This window comes from Ostrinia nubilalis, chromosome 22 (assembly GCF_963855985.1).
Source record: "Ostrinia nubilalis chromosome 22, ilOstNubi1.1, whole genome shotgun sequence".
In the NCBI taxonomy this organism is placed as follows: domain Eukaryota; kingdom Metazoa; phylum Arthropoda; class Insecta; order Lepidoptera; family Crambidae; genus Ostrinia; species Ostrinia nubilalis.
Window position 1 is genome coordinate 2,842,109 of NC_087109.1, and position 25,284 is coordinate 2,867,392.

The following is a 25,284-nucleotide window of genomic DNA, read 5'->3' on the forward strand; positions in this document are numbered from 1 at the left end:
GATGGAAAAATCTAATTTGACATTAAAATTTTAATAGCCAAATAATTTTATTGTAATTATCAATGCTATTACTTTCATTTTCATAACGTAGATAAATTACTCAAGCCTTATTACATGCGTAGTTAATAATAATTAACAATCATTTCCGACCGAAAACTCCGATTCATGTCTATAAATAAATTAAGTTCAAAAATAGAGAACGCGTAATCAATGCGCCGTTGAGGAAAAACAAACTTCAGAGCTGAAAAGTGCGAGAAAAAGTCGCGCACCATCCCCGCGAGCTTGGATCCTTCCGGCAACTTTGCGAGCGGCGCGCGCGACGCCAGTCCGCGACCGACCGCCGCTGCGCACGCCCGCGCCGCCGAGTGACGTGCAGTGACCTGTGAAGTGTTTGAAGTGGAGACTCGGGCCGCCGGCGCCGCTGGGCCCCCGATAGGCCCGAGCGGCGGTATGGAGTCCCCGCAAATGTACGACGCGGCCGCCGCGCCGGCGCCGCCGCCGCAACCAGACCTCAAAAAGGCTGTGGAAGAAAAACGATCAGCTTTCCCGCCGCCAGACCTAGACGATCTAAATGGACAGGAGATCAGCCTGGATTTGCAACACCTCATCGAGGATCAATTCCGCGGCGAGGAGACCATGGCGTTGTTCCAGGAGATATTGCCTGGGGGACGCTCGCCGCAGCCGCGGCAAAGCTATGCTCGGACGACGTTGGCGTACATGCCGCAACCGGTGCATTCCGGAGCATCGTACGCGCCGCCCGTGCAGCCAAATTCGGGACACGAACAGGCTCCCCCGATTAAAGAGGAGCCGCCGGAGCCGCACGACTTCAGACGATCCGTCTCATGTGCTCAGTACACTGGCCAATACAACCCACAGCCACCCGTAGGGGTCAGTGGGCCCTACGGGGGTGGATTTACCCCGCTGCCACCGCTAGGGGCACCTTTGCTGCCTCCGCTGCTGAAGCACAAGCCGATTCCTCCCCGACGTTCCTCTGGGAAAGCGTTGGATAAAGGCACGGATGAGTACAGGAGGCGTCGGGAACGCAACAATATCGCAGTGCGGAAATCGCGCGAGAAAGCCAAAGTGCGTTCTAGGGAGGTGGAGGAAAAAGTGAAAACGCTGCTCAGGGAGAAGGATGCGCTGTTGAAGAGGCTAGAAGCCGTGTCAGGGGAGTTGAGTCTGCACAAACAGATGTACGTGCATCTGATCAACCTGAACCACCCGGAGATCACGGAGCTGTGTCGGTCGATGCTGCAGCTGGGCGCGCCACATGCGCCGGACCACACGCTCTGACCAGAGGTGAGTTATGTGTGACATGTTGACGGGAATGTGAAGGAAATGTAAACAAAGTGAATTAGTGCAACAGGGGATAGCATGGACGTTGTACTCGTATTTTGTGTGTTTTAGCAGGTAAAATATAGATAGTTCAATAAACAATTTGATTTGTGCAGTTAATTGCGAGTTACTTACTTTTTATAAGATATAAAAATGTACGAATGTATTGTGTGTGATTTGCGTAAAAACATAAATGTGAAAACTCGAGGAAAAACTAACGTGACGTATTGAATGAATGGTTTTTGTGGAAAGCATGAAATCGTAGTGTTTTTTATTTCACTGTGAACGCAGTCGTAAATAAAAGTATAGTGAATTTTATGGGGCTTACGAATTGAGTGTGAAGTCACAATTAATAACCGACCTATTATGTTAGATGACTCGGTGATACAACAACTCTTTTTGATGTCCCTTAACTTATTAGAAATGTTATTTTTTGAGTATGACGCAATCAAATTTTACCCATAATTTGCGTATTTACTTAATTGCGTCAGCAAATTATAGGTTACGATCAGCAATAACGTAATTATTATTAATGATGTAAAATTTTGGAAAGCGCCATCAGAAATGACTGTTCCTTTCAATCACGTGCTCGTAGATGTTATTATTTGCATTTTATGTAACATTATTGTTACTATTGTTGTAATTGTGACTCAACACACGTGAACTATTAATAACAATATCACGTGGGAAAAGCTAAGTTCGAACTCCGAGAAAAAGCAAAGCAAAACGCATGTTCAAGAATTTACTATCAATTATGTGATTGATGTGAAAATGTTTGTTAACTTTCAATGGGTTTGTTGTCAAAAAAGTTTCAAAAAGACAAAAAGCTTTTACTTTTTTTAGTGCAATTAAAAAATTTCTCACTGTTGATCTCACGTTGAATTTAGTAGAATTAGCTTTAAAAATTTTGGAAGTGTCGATCAAAACTACATAGATAGATGAGAAAGAAATGCTAACACAAAAGAGACGGCACAATTTAGGCGGTCTTAATGCTATAAAGTGATCTCTTCCAGACAATTAGAAGACAGTTTTTTAGAAAAGACCCTATTTGTTGTTTCGAGTCGGAAATGTCAGGTTTTTGTTGTAATTTAATCGCATTTTACATCATTTTGTTGCTCAACCATATCATTAGCCAATTGCTATGCTCATAGTAACCCATACACACCCATACATGTTTGAAAGCGAGTGTGCGTTTGATCCTAGCCACGTGCTCGAGCTCCCAATTCAAACCTTAGCCCATTGTAATAAGCGTCATGTTATGACAAATAATCTCCGTGTTGATAGTCACGTTGCCACCAACTTTTTACCCTGTTCATAATTCTTAAGAAAGTTCTTGTGTCCCAAGTGACGGGAACGTAAAAAAATAATTTTTGCTTATTTTCTCTTGGTGTTTTCAACTCTTAACTTAGGACTTCGCGATTCGAAGACTGTTCAAATTTTTCTAGGACTTCGTAAATTTTGTTGCTATGGTCGATTGGATTTTAGTGGTTGTTCTTTTTTATTTTTACAAGCTTTATATTGTTTTAATGTTATTCCCTAAATCTGGTTTTGTTTTAAGACGTAGAGAGTGAGAGATAGTGACAGTTGTACCCAATAAGACGAATTCAAAGATTAGCTCTAAAAAGCTTTTTGAATCCACTGTTAATGTTTATCAAATCTTAATTGTCTTTACAATAATCTTTATCTGTAGTATTAATGGAATAAATAGTAATGGAACTAATGACCACGATTAAATTTTCCTTTACACCCATGACTTTTTATGTTTCAAATAAAATGAAAATTGTAGTCACTTTGAAGTGGGGAAACAGTAACCATCCGATTAGGTAATAATTTAGTAAACAATAATGTAGGGGCTATAATTAGTTTACAAGTACGAGTACAGTAAAATCTTAATTAAAGTGAAGATTGTAACCAAGTTAATATTTTCTGAGCATCTGTCCCCAGGGGTCATTACTAAGTCTTCCCATAATTCTATCAGCATATTTCACGTTTTTAATTAAGTTTAGCGCCAATGAATGACATTATTTGGTTTATAGGAGTAGCTCAAGCCTTCCCCGTTTACCAATCACTGACCAACGGATGTCGTATTACTAATTGACATAATTGGACCACGTTATGCACGATGCAGTGAAACATTTATTAATTTCATCATTATTCACTTCATTTATTTTTGTCAATCAATTCTCTTTATTGAAATAAGCTATTGCCCATGTGATTTGGTCAATTTTAAGCTCCTATTCAAATTTCACTTTCTTTCTACAAATTAGATTGATGTTTGAGAAAATATTTAAACAATCAATTATCCTATAGCCCAGATTGATACAAATCATCAATGGTATATCATTCTAAATCAAAATTCGAACATCTAGCTTCACATAGTATATTAACATCGCCTACGCAGCCATTTTTATTTATTAACAGTTCTCAAATTTCACTTTTTTGTTTCTCTTTCAATCTAAATATGCCTACAAGTACCAGGAGAGCATGGGCAGTTAGCAGTCATAACTCTTTTATACCGGATAGAGAATTTGTATTCAAATTCATTTGTGCAAAACGTAGCCTGCTTGCAACTTTCGTTTTCACCGCATGGCTGCGCATGAGTGTGAACTTTAGCACTGTAGTTTTAGGACACGTTTTTGACTGTTCCTCGTCGAATTTTCGCCGGTCGTGCCCTACATAAATGCTTCCGTTGGTTTGACTTGGTGATTTTAACAATTTTATGCAGTACATTCATGAAATAATAGGAATTAGTGAGGAACATCTGGGTTATGATATTTAATTTTTTGGCTAATTAAGTATTAATTTATGGAAAAGAAAACAAGTTTTTAAAAGTTGTTAAAAAAAAATCACCATGTGATGAAATTGTATTCAATCAATGTTGATTAATGAAAGTATTCCTTGAAATAGTCTTATTGATTCATAGTATTGTAGGCAAGTCGCATTTTTTAAAACTATTTCTGTATAGTTAAAGTCAAAGTAACTTAGTTAACTTATAACTAACTTAATTCAGTAACTTAGGCTCTTTCCATGGTGCTTTTAACGTATGGCGAATTTAGATTCCTATCCTTATTTGCCTATTAATTAATAAACGAAAGTTTTTGAGGATGGATGGATGCTTTTTTCTGTTAACGCAAAAACTACTAACTATAGCATGTATTTTGATGACCTTTTACAAAATGTAGCTTATCACAGCTCGCACATTTCGCACAATGTAGCTTTCGGCTCACTTATGCCCGTTTTCACCATCAATCCCTAATGTTTGAGTGACCCCTAAGAAAACAAAATTCCTGTTATATGTGTTACTTAGGAGACACTTAAAAACTCGAGAATGGTAAAAACGGGCATTATGCTTTTACATTTGCTTAAACTTTTAACAAAATCTACGGATTAAGTCGCAACAAAAGTGAGTCTCACCATAATTCAACAACATTTACCACCGTCACCGAATCCGTCGTAACACCATACTCCCACGAGCCATTCCCAAGAAATTCCTAGCAAAAACTGTCTAAAGAGTCAATATGCCACGGTTTCCCACGAGGCCTAGTTTACTAACTATATGAGATAAGATAGTTCAATTACAATATTAAGTTATTAACTGCAAGGACAAGCAGCCTACAGGCTATGAATCAACCTAATATAACTAGCTTTTACTGCAGCTCTGTCTGCGTGGGAGTTAGCTTTGTCATGCGAAAACTTTGGTATGGAAGCAAGTTATGTCTTCTCAAGTTCTAAGTTGACATGAGCTTGACTGATCTGATAACTTATGCCTTTGTTTTTTCACCTGTCATCCGCTTCGAACTCCTCCTATGTTCTTCTGATTCATTTCGTTGCGGGTCCAATGACAGTTTGACTTTCCCCTGGGACAAACTTGACCTTCACTGGTTGAGTTCTTAATGGTGGTCAAGCTGTAGATCCCGGCTTCACTGGATTTGCAGTGGTGGGAACGAGAGGTGGGAATAGACCCGTAACATAACTTTAAGCTTAACTGACGTCAGATTTCCTTTATGAGCTTTAGAATCATTATCTTTTGTAAGTTCGAAAAGTTGACTATTATTTTTTATATTTCTTTTTTAATGTTTTTTTGTAAATAAACTATTATTTACTGACAATATTATTATTGTGTATTAATATTAATTAGTAATTAACACTTACGCGAAGCTACTTACTACTAGTAGTTAAGCTCTTGAGATTATTTGGAGTGATTTTATCTATTTACCCTGGTTTTGTAACTATTTGACATAAATAAATATTTATCAATGACATAACAATTAGTTCATGGTCTAATAAAAACTGTGTTACGTTTAAATTATGCAATATATAGCATGTTATATAAACCCTCTTTATGATGTTGAACTCAATGTTTAGTAAAACAAAACATTAGTCTTAGTTACTAAGTAGAATTAACAGCTGGCTTTATTTTTTAATCCTAATAAGCACAAAAAATATCTGCTATATTAAGTTTAGTTACAAAATGTCAGTAGGCTATTTGACAGATTATAACGAGAACTTTTAGAGCTAATTTAGAGCATTAGCCATGATTTCGTCCATCCAGTAAAATATAGTTACACCACACACAAAATTAACTTATTTGTGTAAGCTGTACTGAGTTTATAATTAATGCATAAAATACGGTTAACGAGTTTTAATGTCAAGTCAATATTTCGTCAATAAAAAACCAAACATTGTTTTCTTAGCATTTTACCGATAGTTGAACTTTAGTTTTACATTCAAGCCTTTAAAATTAATTCTCGTTAAAGTCGTCGACAGCAAATCAAAGTGTACATTTTTGTCTCAAAATATATAGTTAATATTACAATCGTAAAATGCTACAGTGATTAGCAAATTTTCTGTCTTTACCAACACACCAAGCTAAAATTTAGCTTTAGCTTTAATACTGTGGCATCTTATTTCGATGATCTTCTTTGTTACCACGGAGACGTCCTGTTTTTTGCAGGATCCCGTTTAGAAGTTTAGGTATTTCAGTATTAATGTTATTCTGGGTTATAAACAATAATACTGTAAAGTTTCATCAAAATCCGTTCAGTAGTTTTTGCGTGAAAGAGTAACAAACATCCAAACATCCAGACATCCAAACTTTCGTATTTATTTATAACTAGCGGCCGCCTGCGACTTCGTACGCGTGGATCCCGTTTTACCCGTTTATAGATTTTTTCATACAAATGTTTTTTCCCGCTAACTCCCGTTCCTTAAAATTTTGAAATATCCTGTTGTAACTAAGCTTTAAGTTTACTAAGGTACCTGCATGCCTTTCAAGCGTCTAACTTAAGCGGTTCAGATTTTTCATACAAAAGGATTTTCCCGCTAATTCCCGTTCCCGTGGGAATTTCGGGAATTCCTTTCTTAGTGCACCTCTACGGTACCTAAGCTACGTCCCTTCCAAATTTCAAGTGCCTACGTTTAGCCGTTTAGGCTGTGCGTTGATATGTCACTAAGTCAGTCAGTTTCTCCTTTTATATATTTAGAAGATATTAGTAGAAATTAGTAGGATAATTCGAATTTCATACACACATAATATGTTCACACGACAGTCCAGTTCTGCGGGACCCTGCATTACTGGATCTGGTATAGTCTTACGAACTCTGGTATAGTCTTATGTGCTGTCTGTACCTATAGGCCTACAATATCGACACTACCGCCACCTACGCCCACAGGCGATGATTCAACCATAGATTATACGCGGCTGCGCGAGCGCTGACTTTCACTTTTTTTCGTTAATATGCCTTTTGTGTTTTTGGACAGACTTATGCGGGATGCACGACGATTTTTAATTTTTTCGTGTGATGTAAATTTTTGGGAGAGATTATGCAAAAGTGCTCAGCTTTTTTGGCAAGGCTTTTGGTTTTAATTCAGTGTTTCTTTCAGAAAAGACTTTCTTCTGTTTTTTTTTAAATTTCATTTTAAATCGTATAAAAATTTTTGTTGATGAAATATTGCGTAAAAGATGTTACCGTTTGTTTCGTCATTCAACATAATGGTCACGATGCCCAACGCACTGACACGCGACTAGAATCTACCACTAAGCCATACCACCACCACATATTATACAAACATAATTTACTTTTTCTAGCCTGTTATTGATTGGCTTAAATTTAAAAAACTCTGAATTTCCTACACTAACAAGAGGTAGGTATTTATTTTTTCTATTATCTGTTAGATTTTTAGTAGATTTTATTTTTAATTGTGATCGAGTACTTGTAAACGCATTGCGAAATAGTACGCACAAATAGTGCCTAAGTATTTAAAATTCAGTGTCAACGGAAATCGAAAATAAAACAATGACTTAAGTCCTGTACAAATTGCGACTCTTTTTTACTGCATCAAAATAACAAAAATAAAACTAAGCCCTCAATAAAATAATTCTTCGTATAATAGTATAGGAAATATCTAAAAACGTCCTTACAGTAAACAAACAAAATCGAAAGGAAATTGACCGCGGTACCAGACGGCGCGCTCTTGCGCAACCAGCAAGTATGTGTGTCAAACGATCGCCTTTGCAAGAGAATGAGCTAGAAATTGCGTTTGATTTAAAACATTTTTATTGCTGTTACTTGAAGGTTTTTATTTGTTGAGGCGCTGCTTTCTGATACAGTTCTAATGCTTATTTCATAGAATTTTATTACGTTAAACTAAAACATAAATAAGTGCTAGATTGTTACAAAAAATAATTCAAACTTGAAATTGTCACTGAAACAAAAAACTTTTTTTTTTAGCATGTCGTTAAGTCTACCATAGTAACTTATTTATTAAACTGTGCCACAAAATAACTGAAAAGGAAGAGCGAAGCAGTGAAAGTCTAGAACCTACTCTTTAGGTAAAATTAAAGACGGAAAAACCTGAAAAAGCAAAAAAAAATATATCTAAGTTCTTTTTAATAATGTTCTTATTTGAATTAACAAACCCACTGAAACCTTTTTATTAAATTAATCACTCGAAAAATATTTCGATTTTGGCATCAAAAATGCGTTGACATCTCTCGCATAACCCCATCCACGGATTCAGGATGACAAGTTGGAAAGTGGCCGGGGAAATCAGCCACTGATAACAAAGCAGCATTTTCGCTTATAATTGTAAATTTTACTGCATACAAATTAACTAAGTATAGAGAAGTATACAGGGTGTTAGGTAAATGGGTATATGAGCCGACACTAGCCCATGTTAACATGGGCATATAAATGGTATAGTGAAGTCAGAAATTTGATATCATCATTTTAATTTTTTTAATTTTCATACAAAATAATTTTATAAAATGCGATTTGTATGAATATTAAAATAATTAAAATTAAGATATACATTTTCTGACTTCACCATACCATTTATATGCCCATGTTAACATGGGCTAGTGTCGGCTCATATACCCATTTACCTAACACCCTGTATAATACGTATTTCGAAATGAAGTTTTCTGTTTGCAAAAGTGAAATTTTACATCAAATCGTGGCTTGACTTTTACACAATGGGGACCTTTAACTCCTTAGCAAAATGTTGTGTTTTCTCACTTTCTGTGCGTATTTTAATTTCCAATCACTTTTTCTGGCTTCTTCTACTGAGTAACCAAGTTAGGAGTCAGAGTTCAAATTGCTAAAATTGTCAGATACGCTACGGCTCAATCAGACTGGCTTCACTTTTACTCTAATTTTTGCACAACTTCAAAAAAGAAGGACGCTCTCAATCGGTTGGTATGTTTTTCAATCAATATCAAGTCCTATTTTATCATTTATTTGTAACAAAACTTAATCAAGTTATCGACTAAGTATCGATATCATCACCTTAAAGCAAAGAAACAACGAAAAGGTTTTGGTTCTTTAAAGGTCCATCATTTGTAATTTCACTAACTACTAACATTCAATATGGAGTAATCGTGTTGTAATTCCGTACAGCGCCATCTATTACCAACATTGCGTAGTTCAAATGGGTTCCTTAATCATCCATAGTTAAAACAATGTCATGCATTAATAACGCGTATTTGAAACACATTATGATAATTACTGACAGGAAACACTGATATCAAATGGTCTGATTAAATGGCTACAAAAAATTACGAGGGACTTGCCTGGCCTTGTGTACCTTATTATTATATTAGTATTATAGTAGACCTATATTATTATATTTTAAAGTTGTATTTACTATAATTTCACTTACAAAATTAAAAACGTTGCGGTAGGTTTTGTCAAAAACACAAGGAGATAAGTAGTTTTTCAATAATTAAATGAAAGATAAAACTTTGCCATGAAAAAATCTAATACCATCCGGCCATCATTATCTATTTAATGAAATTCCGGAAGGTGGATACTCAAGCTAAGCATCCACTTGTCGGTATCGTACGCAACGGACGCATCGTACGAAACACATCTTATCGGATGTGCGATGCGTACGATGCGGACAGGTGGACGCACTTATATGAGTTTCCATATAAATAATACTACGATCCATTGCGTGCGATACGTCCGATGCGTACGATACCGACAAGTGGACGCTTAGCTTTAAACATGCATTTTTTTTGGAACTAACCGCTTTTTTTTCGTGGCAAGATCACCTGCTTCAGACCCAGAGGTCCCGGGTTCGATTTCTAGTGAAAACCAAACTGAACAGAAAGGCAGATTTATCTGGTTGATGTTAGGGCTTGGTCTAAGTCCGCCTGGCTAGCTACCACCATCGTACCTAAGTCGCCATAGCAACATTATTAACAGTATTGGTGTTCTGGCAGTTAGAGATAAAATAGCCAGTTCCTCTGTGGTTGAGGATTCCGGGTGAAGCTCGCGTCCACCTTTGGCCTGATCATCATTTGCCATCAGGTGAGATGCAGGCCAAGAGCTTCCTCGTTAGATTTTGTTCATTTTGTTCATGCATACCTTTTCTGAACCGAATCTGTAACCTCTGCCACGTTAGTCCAGTACGCGAACCACCAGGCCAGGTCACCGTCTGTTGTTGTTATACCCTTTTATTGACATGCATTGGATCAACGCTTGTCGTTCAACTTTTGAAACAATCAAATTATGTAATTGAACTGTTAATAAACGTCAGCAATGATGGCTGGAATCAATCATACACAGAAATGATCATTACTGAACTGTTAAGTGAATAATTTAACCTTATAAGCTTGAATTTAAATAAGTTAATGTCAAAAGACGGATGGTTCAATGAAGAAATCAAGACATTAGGGCTTTAACCACGGAATAAGTAGATACTAGTACTTCGTCTTTAACTCAAATATGTTTGTCCAAGCGATGGATCTAGGGTTCAGAGAATGTAATTGGTTAATTAATGAGCTAATTTGATCAAACATTTGGTAAACTCTCGGAGAATTTATGAATGAAACCTACAAACAACAATATAACCGCCTCTGTGGTCTAGTGGTTAGACCACCTGCTTCAGACGCAGAGGTCCCGGGTTCGATTCCCAGTGGGGGCAGAATTTTCTGTTCGGTTTGGTTGGTGGTAGGACTTGTTCCAAGTCCGCCTGGCTAGCTACCACCATCTTGCCTAAGTCTGTCGCCATAAAAACAATGTTAACAGCATTGTTGTGTTCCGGCAGTTAGAGGTAAGATAGCCAGTTCCTCTGTGGTTGAGGATTCCGGGTGAAGCTCGCTTCCACCTTCGGCCTGATCGTCGCTTACCATCAGGTGAGATACAGGCCAAGAGATTCCTCGTTGGGGATAAAAAAATAAACGCAAGGTTAATGAATTTGAATATTATCAGTAAAGAATTAGGCAGTCAGATTTCGGAACTACAAACCGAAATTTAAATCTAGATTCATGAATGACAAGTCAAGGAATAGTTACGATAAAAAACTGTAAAAGTATGAATCTAGATCCGAATTGACAAGATAAAAGGTTATTGACTCAAGCTGCTATAAATAGCTTGCTTGAATATATTTAGCTGGATATTTATAGCTCACTTCAAGGTCACAGCGCTTTGCGTAATCTGCCGCAAATACTCGGTATCTTTGATAATGGTGATAATTTTGTTGTAGTATTTTGAATCTTGAATAGTATTATTTATCATCGAAATGTACAGCATGCTTTTATTGTTGTCATCCTTGAATTGTTATCTGCGTAATTTGGGGCATAAATTACTATCATTTATTCGTGAATACCTATGATGAATATTTTTTATCTACAACGATGGAGCTCTTGGCCTGCATCTCACCTGATGAAAATTGACGAAGCCGAAGGTGGAAGTGAGTTTCAAGTGGAATCCTCAACCACAGAAGAACTTAACTGCAAGAACACAACAACCGATACAATCGAAGCTAAAATTGATCTTAACAACTGGAAAATTGATTTGCATAACAACATTGATCGTAAAGATAATAAGTAAGAAGAATCGGTGAAGAAAGTTGACCGTACTTTGCGAACCAGACCAGATATTGCTGGAGGCACAAGGTTTGATGATCACGATCATTTAAAATTTACGACTGGCATGTGTGTGATTTATAATGTATCTTCTCATCATACAACTATACCCTTATTGTCAAGACATCCACGGCTGTACAAAAGCTTGCCCTGAAGGTTGATGATTGGTCCGCGTAGCAACGCAAAACTTTTGCAAATACTCAGAACAAATACTTGCCAATAATTCCCAACAAGAGATGGGATAAGTACCATTAGTCCAGTCAATGAATGCTTTAACGACGGTGTAGAAAGAAATCCCTGGAACACAATTTCTGACCTCGGGACTTTATTTAGACTAGTTAGGAGGTGAACATAGCAAAAGTCCCCGCCCTTAGCCCTTGAGCCGGCGGGGAGAGGGGGGTTTAAAGGTATCACTTTTCGGTTTTTCGCTTAATCCTCGGTAACTATGCGTCCTAGTGACATGGCTACTATGAACCAAAAAAAGCTTATTCAATTTGCTACAGGTGAGACAGTCAAGTTTTTCTATATCTTGTATAGTTTTCGCGGCATCTGCTCTAAAAGGTCTGTAATTTTGGAAATTTTAATTTTGTCTTACATGTTCCCATTAGGAGAAAATCGAGTAAATCAACATTGAGCAAACATTATAGACATGCGGGAGCATGTTAAGCCTAGTTCCAGGGAGGGGACTGCATCGTGCGTATATTAAGACGAACCAATTGGAGCCACTTTTGACTCCTCATCACTCAAAAAGTACTGTGCATTAACACTTCAAATTTGGCTCATGTGTTGAGACTAGGAAGATAAACATCAGCTTCAAATTTCATAAATATACCTCAAACGGTTATTTAGGTATTGACGTTCAAAAATCGACATTTAGGACACTAAAATCTGTCTATCACCTGTGAAATGTTAAAATTTACTGGTTTTTTATTTGTTCCTTTGTATTTACACAGCTACCTATCTGGATGCCAAATTTGAACCTTCAAGGTCATCTGGAAGTGGTTGAATTTGGTCTTATAGGTCAGTCATGTAGATTTTTAGACGTCAATACCTAAAGAACCGTTTGAGGTATATTTATGAAATTTGAAGCTGATGTTTATCTTCCTAGTCTCAACACATGAGCCAAATTTGAAGTGTTAATGCACAGTACTTTTTGAGTGATGAGGAGTCAAAAGTGGCTCCAATTGGTTCGTCTAAATATACGCACGGTGTAGTCCCCTCCCTGGAACTAGGCTTAACATGCTCCCGCATGTCTAGAATATTAGCTCAATGTTGATTTACTCGATTTCATCCTGATGGAAACATGTAAGACAAAAATAAAATTTCCAATATTACAGACCTTCTAGAGCAGATGCCGCGAAAACTATACAAGATATAGAAAAACTTGACTGTCTCACCTGTAGCAAATTGAATAAGCTTTTTTTGGTTCATAGTAGTCATGTCACTAGGACCCATAGTTTCCGAGGATTAAGCGAAAAACCGAAAAGTGGTAGCTTTAAACCCCCTTCTCCCCGCTGGCTCAAGGGCTAAGGGCGGGGACTTTTACTATGTTCACCTCCTAACTAGTCTAAATAAAGTCCCGAAGTCAAAAATTGTGTTCCACGGATTTCCATCTATAATGCTTTATTGACTGGACTACATTTCGATTAAATATTTTAGAGTTTCGAACTTTCTTTTTGTTTTAAATACTCGTAGAAGCAAAATAACTTAAGAACTGATCAATGAACCATACAAATGATGCTATGATTTCTAAACCGCTGATGCTATTTTTAATCAGTCCATTTTCGCTGGAGAAATAAGGAAAAAAAGGTGTCTAAAATGTAGTTTTTGTAGGTGTTGTACAACAAAATTGCCGCAATTCCCGTTTCGTAAGTATGCAGATCCTTGTTTTATGGTATTACGACACTGTTATTCCGGAGAAACCAGTGCAATGTCAAACGAAACTAGAAGGAAAATTGAAGTTTTATGAAATGTGGCGAAATTGTCAAAAAGTTTTTGGAAAATTGCGAAGTGTCGCAAGCTTGAGGGCACGTTGGAACCGGCACGTTAAATGAGTCGTGTGGGTGGGAGGAGGATGTTTATTTTTAGCCGTATTATGGGAAAAGACGAAACATGATATAATAGTTATTTATATTAGGATCAGCTGATTGGTATACCTGTGACGTTCCATTCTACGTAGGGTTCAATGTAACTGAATAACAATCGTAGAGTGAGTCGCAAAGTACCTACGTAAAAATTTTTTCATTGCTGTTGTTTAGTTAACTTATTGTAATAATAAAACAAAATTGAACATGTACAATTTCATCTATGTGTTAGATTTAAACTTTTCCGTGACTAACATTACCTCTATTCATATCACTAATTGTGACTAAAATTTTTGTCTTTAATAGTAAATTTTAATGGTGTTTCAAAATACGAAAACAATATTTATCCTCATTTCACCCTAGATAGAGTGAAAGAGGCAGCATTAGAATTTTCCAACGAAAAAAGGGATAAACAACAGCACACCTTTGAACGTTGTTCAGAAAGTAATTTTTTTAAGGATTCCCAAAGAAATATATTTTTCCACAAACTTCTATGGCCACGTGGAATGCGGCGTTGGGGTTTTTAAAACTTGAACTACGTATTTACTTGTTTTAGAAGTCCTCAGTCTTAATGTATAGAGCCTAAATTAGGGCATCTGTGGACCAAAACCATCTTCAAATTTAAAAATTTTAATTTTCTTGTCTTTAAATTTTTTAAATATAGCATTTTGAGGACTAATGACTTAGTGACTTAAAGTAATAATAAATAAATATTACTTTTATCTCCATAAAATACAGGCTTGAATGAAGTCGTGAAAAATCTAAGAATAGCAGACATTAGAAGAGGACATAAATTGTATTTCAAATCTAAACTAATAAATAACTCCTTATCATATTCATGTTTTATTTGTAAAAATATACTCAGCATCATGTATGGTAGACTTATGGTTTGAATTGCTCTGGGCAAACCTAGGCTTGCAAATGTTTGTACAAACATACCATGAATACTGCAGTATTCGCCATTCAAGCTTGACTCTTACTCATCAAAGCAATGTTTATATGACCTTTTGCTTGCAGCAAGAACAGCTTGACCTGCCGATCTATTACGAAACGTCGACGAAGACCTTCCTGCCCCCAAAAACTTGGTTTTCCTTGTTTCATTATAGAAACCCTACCTGTAAAGGGTCCAGCCCCATTCACGTTCCTACCACGGGGGAAGCAAAATTTCTACTATTGTATCACGTTGATTTTCCATTTCTTTGGTGTGGTCACGCGGACTCTAGCGCTTTCCATCGCTATGATGTAATAATTACCCCTTTTACAAGGAAATCTTTTTCGCTGGGGTCTTTGATGAAAGGGTAAATATTCGAAATGCGATCTTTTGAAATAGAAACAATATTAAGGTAACAACTAGCTATTTTGGGAAGTTGGAGGCGGCCATCTTAGGTTTGTGTTGTAGTTAGTTTTTTCAATGAGTTCAACTAAGACCTTTTCAGACGTTGTTCCTTTTTTAAATTGAGATCCCTTCTGCATAGACAAATTAGACATACCTTGAACTTCCAATAAAATTGGTCCATATGTAACTCTACTACAGGCATTTTTGTATTTTGAATACTTTGTAAGGCTTACAGTTTTTCATCATTCTTTTCATGTTATTTGCAAACTACATTATACTTGGAACACGCATAAGTTCTTTGAAAAGGAACTGTAAATCATTACAAAATTTCGATCTAGCAATGATTTTAAAATAATCATTATCGCATCTATACAAGAACTACCTTGTAATTTTGATTCAGCAATGATTTTAAATAATCACTTTGGTATCTAGTGATGATCATTTTTTACGCACGAAACTAAAACACTGCTCTATGAAGCCAATAGTTATTTAGGGCACTATGATAGTATTGATAGCACTGACATAAATCGTTATCAGCGAACAAACAAACAAACATGCCGTTATCGATGAATGGTGCCGTTTTTGAGTAAATCTCAAGTTGTAGTGGAAAGTGTTGAGAATTTGATTGGATAAAGGTAATAAATCATCTACAGAAAAAGTTATGTTTTGGACATCTGGGGGTTTATTACAAAAAGTTAAATGGGCGTTGAATATTTATTTAAATTGACATTTAGTATCCAAATAATTTTTAACACGCGTTTAACGTCAGTTTATGTTTTTTATAATAACACCCCTGTTTCTAGATCCATAGTACAAGCTTTGCTTGGATTGGGACTGGGACTGGCCCATGAATATTTATTATTTCATTTATATTGTCACAGTATTCATCATCGGGTAGTCTCACTGCAGGAGGACGTCTTCACTCATTTACTAAAGGCCAATGGAGGATTTGATAGAAAAGTCCCAGTATTGATGATAGTTTAACGTCACCAAATAGTTAAATTAAACAAGACAATTTCAGTTTTTGAATTAGACACTTTAAACAGGGCTTTACTAGATCTTAAGCCAAAGTTCTAAGACTTCAGTCCTGGTATAATCTATAGTTGTTGCAATTCACGAAGGCGAGTGAGCTTTACATGTGTAGTGGCTCGCTACTGCTCATTTTTCAAAATTTTTGACAGACACTATCGTTATGTGCACGTGCACGTACACACACAAGTAAAGAACACTCGCCTTCGTGTGTTGCAAGAACTTAAAAGACCTTACTTTGTTTTTTCTAGTCAATTTTCAGATTCAGTTAGACAATTATTAGAATTTTATTAGATTTAGATTAGAAGTGTATTATTTGTGTGTGTAGGTAGACAGATTCCTTCTGCCTTACTTATCTTTTTATCGTGAAGCGTTGAGTAAACTGATGGAAATACAATAACAATATCTTATGAGATTTATAGGAGTGTAAAATTTTTATTACTCAGTGTTTATTTCTTGCCATTTGATTTTTACTATGCTCGTACTTCTTTCGAAGTAACAACAGACTGTTATTATAATATGTGACCAGAAACATAAGTATTTTTTTTTAATTTATTATCATTTTACATTTATTTAACTATGTATTTTGATAAATAAACTTTATTCATATCAAACTCCTGTTCCACCTTGCTTAATGTGGCTTAGGCCTAGGGGATATGTATGAATTTGAATATAAACAGTGCGTTATACGCTACAGTACTTTTTAGTTCAAAAGGCGAACTTAATGCCGCGTGGCATTCATCTCTATAGATAAGCTTTGGCTTAAGCAGAAATGAGAGTCAGTCATTAATAGTGTCAAGTCACTGTCATCATTGGCTATTTTCAATAATTGATCTCACTGAGCATCGAATTCGAATCCCTTTCGACGATGCACCATTTGTTGCCACGCTACTGGGTAGTTATAGAATACGGAAATAGTCATTCATTTATCAGAGATACGTATAGAATCAGTTGATTGTTTACAGTCAGCTATCTAACGGTTAGTTGAATCACTTGTTGACATTTTTCATTGTTTATTCATGGAAAAAAACTAAGATTAAGTTTTATTAAACCTATTTTATCTGTTCAAGTTATAACCTAACCACACCTCGTTATGTCTACGAAAATAATGTCATTTATAAAATTTATCATACTTAAAGCAACTGATTCGGGAAATGGATTTAAAGTTGGTAGTTACCTAAATAGTTTTAATTGTTTTTTGAGACATTTGCATTGTATCTTCCACCATTCCTTGCCTAGCCTATGCAAGGGCAAGCTATATTTGGGACGTGTATAAGTGCCCTGGAAAGGGCCTATGTATTGAATAAACTATTTGAATTATGATTGCGCTCAACCACACGTGGTGGTTAGGTGAAGCGACTATTATAAATTGTAATGTGACATGCAATAAACGTTTTGAATTTGAATTTGACTATGCGACTAATAGAAAAAAAAAGTATTGGAAAAGCTAAATTAGATCATAATATCTTTGGAATTTGATAGCATTTATTCTGAAAATTGTATTCTTTGAATTAAAATCATACGTGATTCAAGGAGTGACAATAGTATCATAGATAAAAAGTCAACAACCCTAAGTTTAGGTAAAATATGATTTCATTATGCACTGAAAGACATCTTGAAAAACAAGCGACTTGCAATTTTATTGAATCTTTATGCCTCAACAACGTCAACTAAGCTAAAAAATTTGTATCGTTGATTGAAAACGTTGGATGTAATAATTTTGACGACCGACCTAGTTTTTTAAAGTATTGTTTTTTTATTAATTATTCAACAAATTATGAAACAATAATTAAACTACTAACACATAATTTTTAATATCAATTATTTTTTTTCAGCAGTTAAACTAAGAATTTTAATCATGTTGATATTCCTTGCAATCAAAAGGAATTGGGTGAAATATTTTTCTAATCCTAAGCTGAAAAATGGCCTTCCATAAATTAATAAACCACACTAAATAATCTAATAACCTATGCTATCTTTTAATTAAAGTATAATATTTATTTTTCTTAACGAAGCATAAACATAATCAATCAAAGTGCAACGACAGCGATGCATTGACCTCCTAAAATGATCCACGCGGAGACACGACCGCTCGCCGTCGCGGTCAGCGGCCGAATGACAAGACAGCCGACGCGCTGCGCCCGCGCCGCACTTTCACTGCGTTCGCACGCGGTGGGCGGGGCTTAGCTTTTTTATTAATTTAACCTACATTTTGAATTCTATTACGTCACCGATCTGGATGTAGGAAACGCGCGCACAATGTCATACGACGTAACAGTTTTTGCTCTTTATTACGACTGGTTCGCGTTTTGTGTGTGGACTTGAACTAAAATCACTTGTGCTTATGTAAGGGTACGGTTCTTCGAAAATTAGTTAATTGGGTTTATGTAGTTACGGCGATTTGGTGGACTTTTATAAAAAATGCCTACCTTTTAAGAAACTTCACTAAAGTTATCAAATAAAGTAATGGGGTACATTTTGAAAATAAATAAACATCCAAAGACGTAAGCGAAGAGGCTTTAAAGCTAGCTTAAGCTTTTATTTACAACGTTAAAGTTTAGGCTTGTTCCCACGGGATATCGTTACCGTTTTTTGCAGGACTCCTGCATTACTGGATCCCGCATAACTGGATTTCCGGGGGAAAGAGCCCTTAAAGTCCAACTTCAACTTCGATCGATGAAGTTTCGCGTTACATTTTTTTACTCAAATCAAATACCTATTGCCGCGTTTCAAATTAATATCACAGATAGACCTATTCTATTTAATTCTAACGCCCGTATTTACAAACATTACTATGAGGTCTCACAGTGCGCGTGGACGCACAGGGTGACACAGGAATCAATCACAGAGCTCTATCAACGATGTGCGTTCGATTTGCTGCTTCACTAAAGCAAGCATCGTTTGTGAATACGGGCGTCAGTATTGCATAAATTCAATGGGACATTGAAAAATCTAACATGCCATGTCCATTCTTTCTTTATTTTCCTACATGAATGTAAATGCACACAGTAAATCGTAGAGCGTGGTTATATCGACTCAAATTTTAGTTTATGTAATACTTAAACACTTATTTACGTTGTTTTTATATAAATGTCTTATGTAAAGCATCGACGGCCTTGACTTTGTTTACTTTGGCTTGATATTTTAGTTATTTACTTTTTTTTTGTTTGCTGAAAGTATCTCACAGCTTTCTTATAATCACAATTTCTCATGCACATTTTACATTTAGCAAGTTGGAATTATTGTAACCGTAACTACAACCATAACTGGTGTTTTTTGTATGGAGTTTGACAAACTATTAATTTTTGTTTAAGTTAAAGTAAAAGTCATTCTTCCAGCCCAATCTTAAGCTGAGTTGCACCATCTTACTTTAACAGCAACCAATGCTAAAATCTGACAATCTCAAAAACACCGGTTAAGGAACGAGTAAGATATGAAACATAAGAAAAGTAAACGATAAAATCGACAACCCTAATAAAATACAGGGTATCCGACCGGAAAAAGAAAAATAAAGGTCAAAACTGCATCAACTAGAGAGCGACCATAAAAAAATCAGACTGCACTGGGTCAACGAACTACGGGTCGGTACCCGAACATGGGCATTGCACTCCTGCGCACTATCCCACAAAAAAAACATATCTCCAACCTATTTTATACTCTATTTCTGTAGGAAATAGGGTAAAAATTCCAACGCGCAACTCCCGCGCATCTATCCGACGAAAACATGACCCAACCAATAGAAAACTGACTCTATTCCCGAATATTAGAGCTGGGAATGGAAAAAAGGTTTTTTTGTAAAGATCACAGGAAAGTTTTAGATAAGGTAAATAGGAAATTATGGCTTTTGAGTTGACATGCGCGTGAAGATTGTTTTTATGGGACGTTTTAGAAAGTGGTTGTGGTACTGCCGAAGGGCATAGTGTTTCTGAGTCCTACAAGAAAATTTTGCATATGAGTAAAGTTCGTTGCACTGTGAACACGCTTAAAAGTTTGAAAAGAAAGCTTCTAGTTTATGAATTGAATGTTGAAAATATTATAAACCTAGCTTTCCGCACGCGGCTTCGCCCGCGTGGAATTTTGTCTGTCACAGAAAAACTGTAACGCGCGCGTCCCTGTTTAAAAAAACCGGGATAAAAACTATCCTATGTCCTTTCCCGGGACTCATACTATCTCTATGCCAAATTTCATTAAAATCGGTTCAGTGGTTTAGGCGTGAAAGAGAGACAGACAGGCAGAGTTACTTTCGCATTTAATATCAGTATAGATACGAGAAAGAAAATTACGTAGTGCATGGAGCTTGGACTAAGGATAAATCGATTTTCTTAAGGTCGTACAGATTAAACTTACTTAGACTTAACTTACGCAGAATTTCTCTAAATATTACTCTTCTTAGAGAAAAATATTTTTTATTGACTTACAACTAACAACTCAGCACGACTAGGTTACCAACAAAAAACAAGTAAAAAGTAACATTAATAGGCACATTTTATTTTGTGTTACGTTAATTAAAATCAAGTTCTTCAAAACATTGAATAAACGAGTATGTACAAAGTTAATTATAATAATATTTGAAGTAAAATACTGAATACAAAGTAAATCATATAAAATCCGTTTAAATGCTGTGCCCTATCGCGTCCCGGATAGGGATTGGTGACCTGGCCCAGTTACATTGTCACCACATAGTCACATTGATGGCATGTTAACTTTGTTTGTATGGAGTTGAAGTTTCCAAAGTTAACTTGGTCAGCTTTGATAAAATTAAAAAAAAAACTTAAAAAAAACCAGAAAGATACTTTACTATTCCATGATGGTTGATGGCTGACTAGATGGGTAAAAGTTTCTGGAAAATATTGAAAACGTGAGCTTAATTCTTCTTTCAATGTCCTGTCAAATCTGGTTATGTTTCTAAATTGGTAGAGATTAAAAAAGAGTCATAATCAAGGTACTTAAAGATATACATAGATTGATAAAAATAGTGTTTTTTTTTTTTTTTTTTTTTTTTTTTATGTGATAGGAGGCAAACGAGCAGACGGATCACCTTTAATTGACCTGGAACTTTGAAACACGTAATTGACTTTGAAACACCGTTTTACTGTTAAAAACGAGCTTACGTTATATTTGGCCCCAAAAAGAACATGAATTACTTGAATACCTGCCACTACTACCACTGCTTTGGGACTATAAATGGGCCAGTGTTAAGAAGAAGCAGCGCAAGAAACTCAGCCACCTTTCTACTGATAGATAAAAATGCATTGTTGAAACTTCAGTCTCTTCAAAACGACCTAATGAAAATATTGAGACCCAATCCTACTTAATATTACAAAGGCGAAAGTTTGGATGTCTGGATGTCATGTTATCTGGATGTTTATTACTCTTTCACGCAAAAACTGCTGAACGGATTTTGTTGAAACTTTACAGTATTATTGTTTATAACTCAGATTAACATATAAGCAATAATTTATGGCGATATGTGACCAACTAAATTTCAATAAATAAATAAGACGTTGGTAAAAAGCGCCATCTATCGTCATTGGTTAAAATCTTCTCGCGCTGGACTAAAAATTTTGACGTTCGTAAATTATTCATGCGGGGAAGCCGTGAAACGCTATCTATCAACATCATTAGTAATTAAACGAGGTCCACGCGTACGAAGTTGCAGGCGGACGCTAGTTATCTTATAATCTCACACTTCGAGCTTTTTCGCATACAAGTCATCTTCAGACCCCCTCTCACCCCCCAATAATCTCAATACACCACGACCTCCATCTCAGACCATGGTCCACTATCAGTTGCATAATACGGAAACCCGGCCGACTTTCCAATATTGCATAACGCCAAAATGTAGTTGCACAACGACCTACCGACCTGATGTCCCACTAAGTGACGTAACATTTTGGAAGTTTACTCGAAAGTGGGACGTGTGAAATGCCAGTTATAATAAACCTATTCACGGTTTGTAGTTCAAGATTAGATTCTGAGATGTCACAGTTAAGGAATTAGCGGATTGTCAGTTACGTCATTTTTAACTTGGTTGGTGATTGGACTTTTGACGGTAGACAATATGACGTTCGTTAACGATTTTGCAATAGATTACCAAGTTTTTAACAAAGGGGTGTGAAAAAGAAGAAATTCTAATTGAAAACATTATGGTGTTAGCAATAGGGAATGCCTAAAGAACGCTCAGTGGGACAGAGAGTCTTGGACCTTTCAATGTAGGAAGTGACCCACTGTGCAGCTAACCAATGCAATTTTAACTTCTGACTGATGATGAATGATAAAAATCTTGCCTATATAGGTCTGAAACTGATGAAGATATTGAATGAATGGACGCAATGAGAGAACCGAAACTTTTGCAATCATGAGTCAGCTAATTCTCTATTTGATCGTAATTCTAGATTTGGTTGATTTTATAATAGGCTTGCCTAAGTTTGAATGCATTTTTGATTGAGTCTAGCACAAAATAACGTTCCACTCGGTAGCCCGCGATCTAGTGAAGGTCGTGGAAAGCACCTGGATACGGACAGCGCAGGACCATTTATTGTGAAAATTCTTAGGAGAGGCCTTTGTCCAGCTGTGTCCTTTGATTGAAATAAAGCCAAAGAGAAAGTGTTTATCTTATGACAGAGAGAAGCGTCATTTAGCCCTTTTGTTGCCTAAATTCTTTCTGACATTCTTATTAGTATTTAAATACTCAATAATTAATTGCTTTATTAGCGAATTAATTGATTGATTCATGATCTTACAATTCAAGCAGTTATACAATGTGGACCCAGTTAGGCACAGCGACTTTGGACGGAGCCTTAATAAATTATTCGTCCAATCTTTTACTTTTTTTTTGTCCAATGAAGACTGTTTTTAAAGTATATTTTTTATTGTTACAGATGGCGCCAAACGGAGTGACGGACGGCTCGGTGTGATATGTGCATTAAGTGACGCCAGCTAGTTAGAAAAATTACTTCTTTGTGATTTTAACTTTACATTTTATATACACGGATAGTTTAGTTTTAAGTGATGAAGATTAAACATTGGCGTGGACGGCCTTTGTGCTAATACAAGCGGTAGCGGGCGCGGTAAGCTTATAACTGTATATTTGTTACTTTGTCTACCTTCTCTTTAATGCTATCGTCTTAACAAAGTAAAAGTTACTTAAGAAGTGATTTCTGTATACGATTTTTATCTATTACTCTACTTTGTAAGCTGGTGTATACATTTTAGATTCCAAATCTGCCCTCTCTTCTCTGTCAAATCTAATATGTCTCTTTGCAAAACGATTGAAAATAGTCCCTGTAAGATCAATGAGAAAAATAACCAAATGCACTCTATTACAAAATCTAGTTAAATACTTGCAAGTTTGACATTGATCTTGCAGTGATTATTCGCAATCAAATTTTTAATTATAAAAAATAAAAACGCCCCGCTACCGCTTGTGAATGTGAGAGCGTATTCGTTCCAAGTCTCCCAAATTACTAGGGCTGTCAATTTAAGCGCGAAATAAAAGGCGACACGTCCACCGACAATATTTAATCTAATAGATTGTAACCTGTAAATGATAATGCGGATTTTGGCGCAAAGTAGCGATCTCATATTAGCCGCCATTATCCGTAATAGCTCACACGGTCACTGCCATTGTTGTCTCGAAAAAGGCTCTTAAAATTAGAGAAATAAAGTCTTTAATGTAATGTAAAGGCTGCTGTAGTTAATCACCTTTTTAATCATCAAAAAATGACAAAACATCGATGTTGCTAGAGTCAATCATGGACCCATCAAATTCATAAGACGACTGATATTTTTTCATAGAATTTGAATTCACTTCGGGCGTAAGACTAATGTAACATATAGTGTACGGTGTAAATTGGTTGTATATAATTTTGGATCAGTAATTATTCGAATGTATTAGATATTAGTTCTTGTTATAACTCCTTGAACTTATTTCAATAATAGAGAGAGATGTGAGAGATCCACCAATGTGTTTAAATCGTGTAAAGCTTTCAAGCTGTTTTGTTAAGTTTTCTAGAAGTTCTAAAGCTTACAACTCTTTTTTTAAGTTTAAATTATTTTTCTGTCTTCCACTGTTATTGTGTTGAGAGATGCTTCTATTTTTTTTTTGTTTTATTAATTTAATGTATGTAAATAGAAATTATATTTTTAATTCTAACGCTAAGCGATTTAGTATAATCTATGGGTTATTATTGTTGAGTTCTAAAATTTTTATTCCTAATGACGTACCTTTTAAATTTTGTTAAGTATTTTTCTTGTCTACTTTTATGTTAAGGTTAAGAAATGAGTTTTTTGGTTAAAATGATAAAATCATGAGTCGGCACTGCCGAAAGGGAAGTACAAGGAGTTATTTATATTAAAAATACGAAATAATGATGTAAATTATAATACTTAATACCTTAAGTAGCTACAAGCACGGGTTAAAGGCTGCTTAATGAAATAATAACTTTACATTAAATAGAGAGATGCAAAAGCACAGCGTGTCAACCCTGACAACTATTTTTTGAGGTGAGATAATATTTTTGTAAGCTTTTTAAAAAGTCAAAAAACTTATACAAAAAAAATTGTTATACTCTTTTTATCAAGCGTATATGGGTTGGCTGCCTTAGTTAAAACGGGTCAAGAAACATATAGTTACCAGAAAGAATCCTACAATAATGTTAATAATAGAAAAAATGGATCTACACACCAGTAATTTTAACTACTTAAAAATATACAAAAAAAAATACATAAAAGACCTAAAGTGTTAGGGGTTAAGAAAACATATGTATACATTTATGATCATATTTTACTACTTAAAATATACAAGTTTACAATTTATACATAGAATAATATCTGGTGTGTAGACCATAGATTAATAGACGATCTATACTCCGTCCCGATTTTACCTGCGTTTGTATCTGAAATTAATGTTAAGAAGAAATAAGTACATAATGCATATACTATTTTTCATTTACTGTTGTATATATTAGTATAAAAACCGACACTTGAATCGTAAAAGGCCTTGTTGGAAGTCTTTCCTAAGCATTTGTTATTATATTGTTGAATTTATTTTATTTTCTATTGTTTTTATTTTCTCGACGTCCAAACGGTGCTATGAGATAAAATCTTTCTTTTCCTGAGCCAAAGAC

General features: G+C 35.7%; 1 protein-coding gene across 1 annotated transcript; it reads left to right on the forward strand.

The window, feature by feature from the left end:
• Nucleotides 1-339: 339 nt before the first annotated feature.
• Nucleotides 340-23,234, forward strand: LOC135082866 (CCAAT/enhancer-binding protein-like). Its single transcript, XM_063977626.1, has 2 exons — nt 340-1,299; nt 23,038-23,234. The coding sequence occupies exon 1, from the start codon at nt 451-453 to the stop codon at nt 1,291-1,293; it is 843 nt and encodes a 280-aa protein (XP_063833696.1). The 5' UTR covers nt 340-450; the 3' UTR covers nt 1,294-1,299; nt 23,038-23,234.
• Nucleotides 23,235-25,284: the final 2,050 nt, after the last annotated feature.